The sequence below is a fragment of the Platalea leucorodia genome, assembly GCF_965183815.1.
Source record: "Platalea leucorodia genome assembly, chromosome: 15".
NCBI classification, from domain to species: domain Eukaryota; kingdom Metazoa; phylum Chordata; class Aves; order Pelecaniformes; family Threskiornithidae; genus Platalea; species Platalea leucorodia.
Genome location: NC_138837.1, coordinates 7,348,378 through 7,360,727, shown reverse-complemented (window position 1 = coordinate 7,360,727; position 12,350 = coordinate 7,348,378). Strand labels below are relative to the sequence as shown.

General features: G+C 67.2%; 1 protein-coding gene across 1 annotated transcript; it reads left to right on the top strand.

The window, feature by feature from the left end:
• Positions 1 to 599: 599 nt before the first annotated feature.
• Positions 600 to 12,217, top strand: ENG (endoglin). The gene is made up of 15 exons (XM_082327851.1): positions 600 to 722; positions 4,930 to 5,087; positions 7,267 to 7,401; positions 7,995 to 8,157; positions 8,352 to 8,508; positions 8,693 to 8,828; positions 9,076 to 9,250; positions 9,334 to 9,476; positions 9,601 to 9,738; positions 10,044 to 10,088; positions 10,223 to 10,333; positions 10,429 to 10,674; positions 10,884 to 10,947; positions 11,039 to 11,140; positions 11,611 to 12,217. Exons 1-15 carry the CDS (start codon positions 656 to 658, stop codon positions 11,727 to 11,729), a joined length of 1,959 nt encoding a protein of 652 aa, XP_082183977.1. The 5' UTR covers positions 600 to 655; the 3' UTR covers positions 11,730 to 12,217.
• Positions 12,218 to 12,350: the final 133 nt, after the last annotated feature.

Genomic DNA, 12,350 nt, shown 5'->3' with positions numbered 1-12,350 from the left:
AGCTGTGCCATGGGGCCCTCTGTCTGCCCCATGGCCCCAGGCTGGGCATCCAGGGCCACGGGGCAGTCACGGGCCTGGGACGTGGTGACCGTGCTGGCTGGGAGCAATGTGGGCTGAGTTTTGGGGTGCCGTGGGGCAGCCCCCGTCCCCATCGCCTGGGGCTGCCCCTCCTGACTGTGCAGGTCGGGCTGTGCTGCAGCAGTGTACAGGGGCTGATTTTTTGGGGGGGCACACCTCTCCTGCCCACTTTGAAATCCCTGTGTCCCACCCCTGTGCTCACCAGTGCCAGCCCGGAGGGGGTCCCTGTGTCCCCCCGCTGCTTGAGGCTCTTCCAGCGCAGCCCTCCGCAGGTGATGCCCCGCACCGCGCTGTGGGGAAACTGAGGCACGGCGCCTCCCGGGGCCGGGGGGGGAGGTGTTCCGTGTCCCCCCCCCCATTGCGGGCAGCTGCCGCCGCCCCCCCGCCGCCGGCCCGGCCCCAGCGCCGCCAGCGGCATTTCCTCCCGGCGCGGAGCCGCGCCGCCCGCGGACCCTCCGCCTCCTCCTCCTCCTCCTCCTCCTCCTCCTCCTCCGCCGCCGAAGGGAGTCGGTTTCCTGCCGCCGCCGCCGCCGCCCGGCACTCGGCGCTGGCTCCCGGGGAGCGGCCGCAGGCGGACATGGGCCCCCGCGCCGCCCCGCTCCTGCCGCTGCTGCTGCTGCTGCTGGCGCTGCTCCGCCGCCCGGGTGAGTGGGGCTGGGGCACCCGGGACGGGACCCCCGGGACGGGACCCCCGGGACGGGACCGCCTGCGGGAGCCGCCGGTGACTCCGTCCCGGAGCGGCCCGGGCCGGGCAGGGGGTCCGCGGCCGAAGGGGTCCCGGCTGCGCCGGCACGGGCAGTGTCACCCCCGCCGGGAGAGGAGGGCGTGGGGGAGGGCCCCGGGCGTGGGGAGGGACAAACACCCCCGGCCCCAGTGGGGGACACACAGCGTAGCCCCGCCGCTCCCCGGGACCCCCGAAATCCAGGCTGCGTCACCGGGGCTCGGGAGGTGTCGCAGGCGCCGATGTTGCGCCCTGGGCGAGGCAGCGGCACCCGAGGGGTCTGGGGTGGCCGCTGTGGCTCGGGGACTGCGGGGGTGTGGGGTCGAGCGGGAGTCGGGGGCGAGGAGTGGGGAAAACCCCGTAAAAGCCCCACGGGGGCCGTGGGACGGAGCTGGGGGCTCATCCGCCTCCGGAGCAGCCGGGCAGGGAAGCACTAAAGCCACCCCGAGGTCCCTGCGAAGCCACAGGGGGAATTTGAAGGGGGGACGTGCCCGGGGCCACCCGTGACGGACAGAGCGCAGGGAGCCGGGGGACACGGGGACGCGACCCGCTGGCAGAGGGAAAGGGAACTGGGAAGGCAGCGGCAGCCCGGGGAGGCCGGGGTCGGCGGCACTGCGTGTCCCGGCTGGGTCGGTCCCTCCCGGCCGCCGCGGGGGCCAGCGCCGGTGGGTGCTGCTGGGGCGTCCCCGCTGCCAGGCTCGGCACCCGCTCCCTGCCTGCTGTCACCCCCCGGTCCCTGCCCCGCAGCTGTGCCAGGCGGCCCCTGTCCGGTGAGGCTGTGCCGTGTGGGCCGTGTCCCCGCAGCTGTGCCGTACGGTCCCCATCCTACGCAGCTGTGCCATAAGGTCCTTGGCTCCCGTAGCTGTGCCATACAGTCCCCGTCCTATGGCTGTGCCAGGCGGACCCCATCCTACACAGATGTACAGTAAGTTCTGTGTCCTGTGTAGCTGTGCCATACAGTCCCCGACCTATGGCTGTGCCATAAGTTCCATGCCCTCTGTAGCTGTGCCATACAGTCCCCGTCCTATAGCTGTGCCATATGGTCCTCATCCTATGTAGTTGTGCCACAGGGGCCCTGTCCTCCCTGTCTGTGATGTATAGTCCCTGTTCCATGTAGCTGTGCCAGCTGGTCCCCATCCTCCACAGCTGTGCAATGTCATCTCTGTCCTACGTAGCTGTGCCATACAGTCCGTATCCTTTGTATTTGTCCCATACGGTCTCCATCCTATATGGGTGTGCTATATGGGCTGAGTCCTATGTAGCTATGCCATATGGTCCCCATCCTGAGTAGCTGTGCCATATGGTTCCTGTCCTATTTAGCTGTGCTATATGGTCCCCATCCTACGTAGCTGTGCTATACAGTCCCCATCCTACGTAGCTATGCCATACTGTCCCTGTCCTCCATAGCTGTGTAACGCAGTCCTTGTCCTAACTGTCCTATATGGTCCCCAGCCTACGTAGCTGTGCCGTACAGTCCCTGTCCTATGTAACTGCAATGCAGTCCCTGTCCTATGTAGCTGAGCTGTACAGTCCCTGTCGTATATGACTGTGCCTGTATGGTCCCTGTCCCATGTAGCTCTTCCATATAGACCATGTCCTATTCAGCTATGCCATACCACCCCCAACCTCTGCAGCTGTGCCATATGGTCCCCATCCTGTGTCACTGTGCTGTATCATCCCTGTCCTATGTAGCTGTGCCATATGGCCCCATCCTGAGGAGCTGTGCTATATGGTCTCTGTCCTGCGTAGCTGTGCTGTATAGTTCCCATCCTGCGTAGCTGTGCTATATGATCCCCGTTCTGCGTAACGATGCTATATGGTCCCTGTCCTGCCTCACTGTGCCACACAGGCCGTGTTCTGTCCGGCTTCTGTCTCTCCCCTGCAGGGACCCACGGGGCTGGGGGTGCCCATGGTGGGCGCAGTGCCGGGGGGCTGCGGGGGGCCCATGGTGGGCGCAGTGCCGGGGGGCCGGGGGTGCCCATGGTGGGCACAGGGCCTTGCAGGCACGGGCAGGCTTCCAGGGGCAGGGGGCTTTGTGCTCCCCTGGCAGGGACTGCTGCTGCTCGCCGCGGGGTGAGCAGGGTGCTGGGTCATCCCTTCCTGTCCCTGGGGAGAGGCTGCTCGGCGCCCGGCTGACTTAGGGGCAGGAATGATGTGGCCTGCATCAGCCCCAAAGCCTTGTCCCATCTGCCCCGTTATCTGAGCTCCGATGCCACCTCTGCATGGTCCAACAGCCAGCGGTGGCTCGGGGGGTGACAATCCCCCTCAAGTTTGCAGCGTGGGGTCCATCGCCATTCCTGACCTGGGCTGAGACCGGCCAGCTCGTTACACAAGTGCCAAGGCGGCACAGCCGGATGCCGGGATGCCAGAGCGGCGCTGCCCGTCCCATGGGGCATCCTGCGCCGCCGGAGCCACCCCGGCCCCGCACCCCCCAGCCCGGCACCCCTGGGCGTTGCTCTCCACCTTTGATCTGCTCCCAGAAAACCAGGCATCGCCCCCCCCGACCGCTGGGGAGCCGCAGCAGCACCTTCCCCGCTCCCTGGTCGCAGCCACGCCGGAGTGAAGGAGGGGGCGGGCGGCTGGAAAAACATAAAGTGGATTTTCTTTCTTTCTTCCTTTTTATTTTTTTTCCCTTTCCCGGAGTACAAAAATAACAGTGCCCTTATCTGATCGCCCCGGGCGGCCCAGCTGAGCCCCCTTATCTGATCCTGACATAATGCTGGAGCCCGCTGCCTTCCCCAGGGACTGACGGTGCCCGGCTGGCACCGCTGCCCCGCATCCCCGCCGCCGGCATCCCTGCCCTGCGCTGGGGGCGAGGCTGGCTGTGGCCCCCTGGCCCTGCCTGACCTCCCCACGGGATGCTGCCAGACGTGTGATGAGCTGCCCGTCCTCTGCCCGGCAATGCCGGGGGCTGCGCAGCCATGTCTGGTGCAGTTGGGGCAGGAGTGGAGGGGAAGAGGGACGCAGCCTGCGGCGCCCAGATAAGCGGCTGTTTATCTTCCTCCCGATGCTGCCGGCCGTGCGGCCGCCGCGCCAAGGGGAGGAAGCACTGGACAATAGGTGGGCCCGCGGCAGCGTCACTGGGGGGGTCTGCGCCGTGACCCCACCGCAGTGGCCGTGCCACAGCCATGGCAAGACACGGGCTGGGGACACTGCGATGGGCACGACATGGCATGGGTGGCCCCTCGTCGGCTGCCGCATCCCAAAGCCTCGACGCCCGGAGCATCACGCCGTCTGGCCCCGGTCCCCACGGGGGTGGCTGCGTGGCCCTGGCATGGGATCCAGTCACCTCCCGGCACGGGGTCCAGTCACCTCCCAGTGCAGTGGCTGGAGCCACCAGGGATGGGAAAGGATGGGACAGGAAGGGACAGAGCTCAGTGGCCACCTCTAAAGCAAACACAGCACCACAGGCACCGCGTACCATGGGGAGCCCCCGGCCGTGCCTGTGGGTCTCCATTCTGCCCAGCCCCTTGCAAGGGGTCACCCATGGGTGCGAGCAGGTCCCCAGGACACCTCCCGGCACAGGGGCCAGCTTGAGGACAGCCTGGCCGCAGCAGGGCTGCCTGGGGCGGAGGAAATGGCCGAGGCAAATGGGGATTTACAGGATCAGGCCTTCAAACGGCTGTTTGCACTCAGGATTTCCCTTGGCAGCCGCCCGCCGGCCCCGCTCACTCGTGCGCCGCGCGGGGGGTTCGGGATGGGGCGAAGCTCGCGCCTCGGCGCCCGCAGAGGATGAGCTTTACGGCCATTTCCATACCTGAGCTTCCCGCTTTCCTGCGGCACGGGGGATACGGGGGGGCTTCCGCCACTGCCCCGGCGTTCGGGGCAGCCGGGCGCGAGTTTTGGCACGCGGCAGCGCTGAGCGGGGACAGCGGATTTTTCCAGGCCGGATTCGAGGGTCATTAACGAGATTGCGCTGGGGGCCGGCGGCAGCGGACGAGCCCCAAACAAACACGTAGCAGATGGTCCTGCGGGCGCTGTGCCGGCAGTGGGGCCGTGGTGACGCCACGCTGGGGGCTGCGCCGGGGCTGGCGTTGCAATGCAGCCCCCTCCCGCAGCATGTCCCCCCCCGTGTCGTGTCACCCCACGTCCGTGCGGCGGGGACTGACGGTCTCTTGTTTTCCACCCAGAACCCGGGAGAGCCGAGAGCTGCGACCTGCAGCCGGTGACGGCGGAGCTGCCCATCACCCTGTCCTATGCCACCAGCACGGTGCCGCGGGGCTGCGTCAGCAGCAGCTCCATGGGCACTGACCGTGAAGTCCACATCCTCAGCGTCAAGTGGTCCAAGGTGAGCAAGCGGTGTCCCGGCACATCACCCCGGCACTGTCACCCCAGCAGTGTCCCCGCTGGGCAGGGTGTCCCGGCTGTCAAAGGCACTTCCTCTAAGGCGCAGCGAGAGGACCTGGGTTAACCTCTTCCATGGCGCCTTTGCCGAGCTTCCCCTCCCAGCACAGCCGTGGGTGTCTCTGGCCCTGACAGGGATTTTAAGTCTTTAGAGGCAACTTCTCTAACAGCCCACGCTGCCAGGGCCATCACTGCACTGGATGTCCCGGGAACCCCTGTTTCCCTGGGGAGCTCAGGAACAGGGCAGAGCCACCCACACCCGAGGAGGACCACACCGGGGAGGGAGGGATGGAGGGAGAGACAGGAGGAGGGATGGAGGGAGGCATGTCACTTGAAGGTGGCCACACGAGCGGAAACCTGGCCGCCAGTGTTGGCACAGCCTGCTGAGGGGCGATAACCATATTGTGGGTGCCCCGGGCATCTTTTGGGCGAGGAGCGGTGAGGAGCAGTGGCAAGGCTGGGGCTGCATGCCTGGCTGGTGCCAGTACTGGTTGGCACTGTTGGATGGGTTTGCACCGGCACGTGGGTTTGCACGGCTGCTCTGCAGCATGACCCGGCTCCCCTCGCGCTAGCTGGGTCCCAGCAAACCCAGCACCCCATTTTGGCCCAGCCCTGGGCCGCCTGGCGCCACGCTCCCCCTGCCGCCTCCCAGCTCTCCCAGTTCTGCTTTTCAGGGGGAGGCGGGAGCCACACTGGGAGATGGGGGAGGGTGGGTTTTGCAAAGGCCCCTCTGCCCCAGCCCGGTGTGACGGGGCCCTGGCACCCCAGTGCATGGATAAGCGCCGGGGGTGCCCCGGGGTTGTCACCAGCGGTAGCAGGGGACACACACTGATGTCACGGCTGCGGCACTGAGCCCTGCGGCGCGCGGGGGGAGCCAGGCAGGGACGCGGCTCCACTTATAGAAGAATTACTGGAAGCTGCTTTCTATAAGCAGATCCCCACGATGCAAAAAAAAAAAGAAAAATAAAAAATAACCTGAAAGGCGGCGGCGGCGGGGCAGCGGCGAGGCTCCCGCCACTTGCGCAGCCGAACAATGGAGCGCCGCAAAACACGCGGCAGGAAAAACAGCCGCCGGCTCCTCCCCGACGCCCAGGGCCACCCGGGGTCCCCGGCCACCCACGCTCGTCATGGGGCCATGGCCAGGCCGGGATGCCCACGGCCTTGTCCCGCCGGCCCCGTGCCCAGCACTGGCGGCCGCCTCCGCCCCCCCAGTCCCCGGCTGGTTTTCCTTGCTCGCTGCCTGGCTCAGCACTTTGCGCGCGGTGATTCAGGCAGCAGTTGCCAAACTTAGCGCCTGGCATTTCAGCTTCCCCGTCCGGATTTCCAGCTGGAGGCCGCCAGGCAGTGCCAGTCACGGGGAGCGGTGCGTGCCACCGCTGTGCCCCCAGCATCCCTGCGTACCAGTATGGCCAGTCCCGAGCCTGAAGCAGCTGTACGGTGCTGGGATGGGGCTGGGAAAACCACGGGTGGATTTCCCAGTGCCCAGAGTGGGGATGCTCCGGTCTTCAGTGGGGGATGCCCCGGTACCTACAGTGGGGATGCTCTGGTGCCCGGGGTGGGGACACTCCAGTCCTTGGTGAGGGGACACCCCGGTCCCCAGTGTGAGGATGCTCTGGTTGCTGGTGTAGGGATGCCTCTGTCCCCGGTGTGGGGATGTGCCAGTCTCTGGTGTGGGGACACCCCAGTAGGGACACCCACACCACCCACTGTGGACCAGTGGGGTGACACCCTGGTGCCCAGTGCAGAGATTGCGCAGTCCCTGACACAAGGTGCCCCGATCCCCAAGGCGGGCGCCCAGACCTCAGTATGGGGGTGCCCTGGACCCCAGTGTGGGGATGCCACCATCCCCAAGGTGGGGATGCCCTGGTCCCTTGCTTGGGGGAGGCAGGGAATGTTTGCCCTCCTGGTGTGGGTACACGTCCTCGTGGCATCTCTGCGTCCCCCAGCCTGCCCCCTAAACCCGGCCATGGCGGCTTCCTTCATGGCTCATGCTCGGGGCCAGCCCGAGGGCTCTCCCTGCTGCCTCCAGCTCCGGCGGGGTGGCCAGGGGGCAGCCAGGGAGGTGACAGTAATTGGGGCTCGGTGGCCACGGTGGTGACACTCTCCTCTTCTTTCCCTGCCAGGAGTCTGCCTTCCCGCTGCAGGTGTCCGTCACGCCGCGAGCCGGTGGTTGCACCCGCTCAGCGGTTCTCATCCTGCTGTGCGCCCGCTGCTCAGCCAACGTCACCTCCCCATGCCAGGACCTGCTCATCCGCACCGTGAGTGCCGCGGCCCCGTGCCAGGAACAACCCCAGGGAGCAGCAGGGTTGGAGCCATCCCTGGAGACGTTTGGGGGGGTCTCTGGAGGAGACCGATCCCCCCCATCCCCAGAGATGATGCTCGTGGTGCCCCAGGGAGGAGGGGACGCACATGACCGCTGCCAGCAGCGCTGAGCACGGGGCTGGCTGGGCAGGGAATGACGCACAGGGCTGGAAAAAGCTCCCGTTTCCTCCGGCCGGCGGGAGGAAGGTCAGGGATGGGGTTTGGCTCCAGCGAGCTGAACCGGGGCCGGGAGCTTTGTTAGCAAAATAAACCTCCTGCTTTGTTTGTGGCTAATAATAAAGTGGGCCGAGCTCTCCGTGTGCCGCTGGCCGCCCACGCCACTCCCAGCCCCAAAAACCCCTATGCATCCTGGGTGACCCCCATCCACAATGGGGCCGGGGCTCCAGGGATGCCCTCCTTGGCTTAGCTTTACACCCGCATCCTCCATGCTGAGGGAAAGGCTTTTCCCACTTTCCCCGCACCAGCCTGTGCTGGGGAGGGATGCACCTTGCCCCCCCGATCCCTGCTCAGGCTGCCCCTCGCCCTGCAGGATGCCCTCCTCTTCCCGGGGACCACCGCGACACGGGGCCCTGAGCCGCCCACGGCCACCGGCGAGGGCCAGCTGCTGGCCTGGGCTCGGGTCACCTACGGGGGCATCACGTCCTACAGCGAGCTGCGGGACCCCCGCTGGGTCCAGCTCCACCTGGGAGAAGGTGCGTGGGGCCCGGGACTGGCGCTGGGGGGCCGGGGTGGGCAGCGATGCTCTTCCTGCTCCTGAAGGGTGACAACATGCTGGGGTGAAGCACGGTCCCAGGGGAGATGCTGTGGGGACCAATGCCCCTGGCCCCGAGCATCTCCCCACTCACTGAGCCTGGTTTGGCTTTGGTGACCCCCGCCACCTCTGCAGACGCTGACAGCCCCCTGGACTGCGTCCCCCAGGAGCGCTTCAACGCCGCGCTGCACCTCGAGACTGAGGTCTTCTTCCACGGGGTGAAGGGCTGCTCACGTGGGGATGCCCAGAGCACCAGGGCTGCCCACATCGTCCGCCTGCAGCCTGAGCCCAGGTACCGCGCGGTGCCGGCGGTGGGACCCCCGGGGGTGGCGGCGGGGTGGGACATGCTTGGAGATGCTCGGGAAGGGGTTGGGGTGTCTCATAGGCAGACACCCCCCCCTTTCCAAGGCGGGGTACAGGACCCGCCAGTCTGGGATGCTGATGCGGTGGCGGGGGGAAATCTCATGGTTTCACAGCTCCCCCATCACGGAGGTGAACCTGTCCCTGAGCTGTCCCGAGAGAGCTGTGAGCAACCAGATCCTCATCCTGCAGAGCTGGGCCAACTTCACCTGGTCCCTCTCCGTCAACAACAACTGCCACATCCAGTTCCTGGTAGGGCTGAGCAGGACGTGTGTCCCCCACCGCCCCCACCAAGGGGGCTGCCACATGCCCCAGAAATGCCGGTGGCACAGGGAGGGTGGCAGGAGGGCACCTGGGGACATTGGGCATGGGGAGGTGGCAGCCCCCTCGCTGCAAGCCCTCCTGACGGGGACAAACCCAGAAGCTGTCCCTGCCTTGAGCATCCCCAGCTGTCCCTGTCCCCGCTCAGCCCCCCCAATGCTGCTCCCCCACCCCGTAGGTCTCTGGGAACTACAGGATCGCGCCCATCTCCTCGCTGCTGCTCCCTGGGGAGCGCCTGCCTGACACGGAGCAGGGCCTTATCGCCAAAGCCTTCGAGAAGAACTACAGCGTCATCGCCTCCTACTCCACCATCCCTGCCAGCACCCACGTCAGCCTGGAGATCCAGGAGCATGGTGAGGACCCCGGTGCCCCAGGGCAGGGTGGGATGGGGGGTCCCGCTGCCCCCGCTCAGCCCCTCCGTCTCCCTGTCCCGCAGAGGTGGTCAGGAGGGTGCCTGTGACGCCCGCCCCCCCAGTGCCCACCACCCACTCGCTGCCCCACGTGGTGCTGCTCATGCTCCAGCCCTGGAAGTGCACGGACGAAACCATGGAGATCGTCATCGCCAGGTCCCACCTGGAGGTGAGCAGTGTCACGATGCCTACCAGCATCGCCCAGTGGGGCCGCATCCTGCTCCAGGTGCTTGGGGTGGGTGGCATGGGGCTCTCCCCAGCTGGTGGGTGACTGCTGGGTGCTTTTCTCCCAGCCCATCAAGGACGTGGTGAACATCACCCTGCGGGACATCAGCTGCCAGGCAGAGAAAAATGCCACTCACTTCATGCTGAAAACCCCCCTCAGCCACTGCGGCACCTCGCTGGAGGGCAGGGGCCACGCCAACAACGAGGTGAGGGGGGGCGGCCAGGGCGCTGCCCCCAGCCCCGCTGATGCCCCATGGGGGCTCCAGCGATGCCTGGTGAGGCTTCTCCACTGGGACCTCCTTGCTTTTGCATGGCTGGAAACATCCTGCTGCAGCCCAGGGCAGAGCCCTGCCACTGCGCCTGGGTGCTGGTGGGGATGGGGGGGGTGGGGGTGGGATCCCCCCATCCCATCCCATCCCATCCCATCCCATCCCATCCCATCCCAGTGGGGACAATACACCCCAGCAGCGGGGACCACTTGGCTGACCCAACCTTCCCCACCTTCTCACAGCTCATCCTCAACCTGGCCAAGGGTGCAACGTTCCAGAGCGTGCGGGTAAGAGCGGGATCTCCCAGCGGGCCCAGGGGTGGGACTGTGGGAGAAGGGTGCCGGTGCCACCACCAGCTGGGTGCTGGGCGCCAGGGCGGGGGGGGGGGGGGGGGTGGCCTCAGCGCCGTCCCCGTTTGCAGGTGGCCTTCCAGTGCAACATCCCGCGGGAGCTCTTCCTGCGCCTCTTCCCCACCGCCGCCTTCGAGGCGCCCCAGACGGAGCTGGAGGTCAACAAGGAGGCCTTTGTGCAGGTACCACCACCGGCTCGGTGCCTGGGCTGGGTGGGGTCCAGCCGCCCCCGGGCCGGCGACCCTGACAGTGTGCCCCGTCTTGCCCCCCGTGGCAGGCATCCATGCGGTGGGAGGACCACCCGGCCGACCTGCAGCTGAAGGAGTGCTGGCTGGCGGCACCGGGGCAGGAGCCGGTGCTGCTGGTGCAGGGCGGGGAGGCGCGTGGCACGGGGGTGACGGTGCTGGAGGGCCCCCCCAGCAGCCACGGGAGGAAGGTCTGGCGCTTCCGCTTCACCTACGCCGTCCCCGAGGGCGGGCGCGTCCCCTTCTCTGCCACCCTCAAGTGCAAGGCCGGCTTGCAGGTCAGCGTGAGTAGATCCCCACCCCACGATGCCACCATGCTGGTCCCCACCATCGGCCGTGGCAGCCTGGCGGGTTTGTCCCACGCTGCTGGGTGGTGGAGCCTGGCCGGGAGCAGCATCCCTGGTCCCCAGAGAGCCTGGGGGCTCCCAGCCCTGTCCCCCTGCCAGAGTGCAGGTCTCCCCCCTCACCCCAACCTCCACCTCTGCAGAACAACACCATCTTTGAGAAGGTCCTGGAGGTGACGGTGAAGGACAGCTGGCGGCCACCCAACAGTGAGTTTGGGGCAGGGGACGGGGCTGGAGAATGGGGGTGGGAAGGGGACCCCCCCAGCGTGGCGGTGCTGACGGCCTCGTCCTCCCGCAGACCGCGGGCTGGGGCTGGCCGCTGTCCTGGGCATCACCTTCGGCGCCTTCCTCATCGGAGCACTCCTCACTGCCGGGCTCTGGTACATCTATTCACACACCCGTGAGTATCCACCGTCCCTGGGGACCCCTGCAGTGGGATGGGGGGGCCACACACATGTCCCTTGCTGGGTTGCCCATGTCCCCCCAGGCCCAAAGCCCCCTGGCCGAGGTCCCCAGGTGAGCCACGGACCAGGCTGCTGTGTTGCCATCATCCGTACGGCCCTCCTGGCAATGCCACAGAGGAATAACCCTGCTCGGGGTGGCCACAGCTCCCCAAGATCCCCCCTACTGCCCTGGGGTCCCCCCTGCCACCTGCCCTTGCTCCCGCTCCTGGTGCCACCATGGTCCCCCATTCCCATCTCCATCCCGGGGGCTCAGGGGCCGGCTGGGGAGCGACTGGGGAGCGTTCGTGCATGGGGGCTGGAAGGTCCTGTGGGGACGAGCCATGGCCACCGCCGGCCGCCCTGAGTCTGGTTTCCCCTTGGTGTTTCTCCCCCCCCCCCCGGCCCCACGGCGGGCGGCATGAGCCAGGTCCCATCTCCAAACTGCAGCCGGTTTCCAGCACAGCACCAGCCTCGGAGAGCAGCAGCACCAACCACAGCATCGGCAGCACCCAGAGCACCCCCTGCTCCACCAGCAGCATGGCCTGACCCCCCCGGGCCCCCCCGAGCCCACCCAGCCCCTGGCCGCCGGACTTGGGGACCCTCCCCAGCCCCATTAAGCTGTTTTTTTGCCCCAAATCTCAGGCCGAGCCCGGAGGGGGCCTCCGTTACTCATTCAGTGAATGCTTTGGCCCCCCAAGGGCAGCCCATGCTGGGGGGGGGGCACCCTGCAACCCCCCCGGGACCCCCTGCTGCTGGGTGCACCGGGGAGGTGGAGAGAGCAGCTACTGCCAAAGCCCCCCGCAAGGCTCCCCATCAAATGGGGGGGGAGGCCCAAAAGTGGGCGTCCCCAGGACATGCCCCAGCACTTGGGGTGACCCCCACGCCCCTCCCGCGTCCCCCCAGGAAGGCAGCGGGCACCACTGGGAGCAGCAAGAGGTTTATTGGGGGCGGGTTTGCGGGGCTGCTGCCCCCCCCGTGGGGCGATGGGCAGAAACCACCCCCCCCTCAGCTCCCCGTCCAAGTTACAAACTCTTATTAATAATAATAAAAATCTCCCCTATATTAAATTAGTCGCGCCCCGATGCCAAGCCTCACCGTGGCTTGAGGCTGTCACCTACCGTCCTCCCCAAAACTGCCCACCCCCCTGGGCGCCGGGACGCCGGCAGA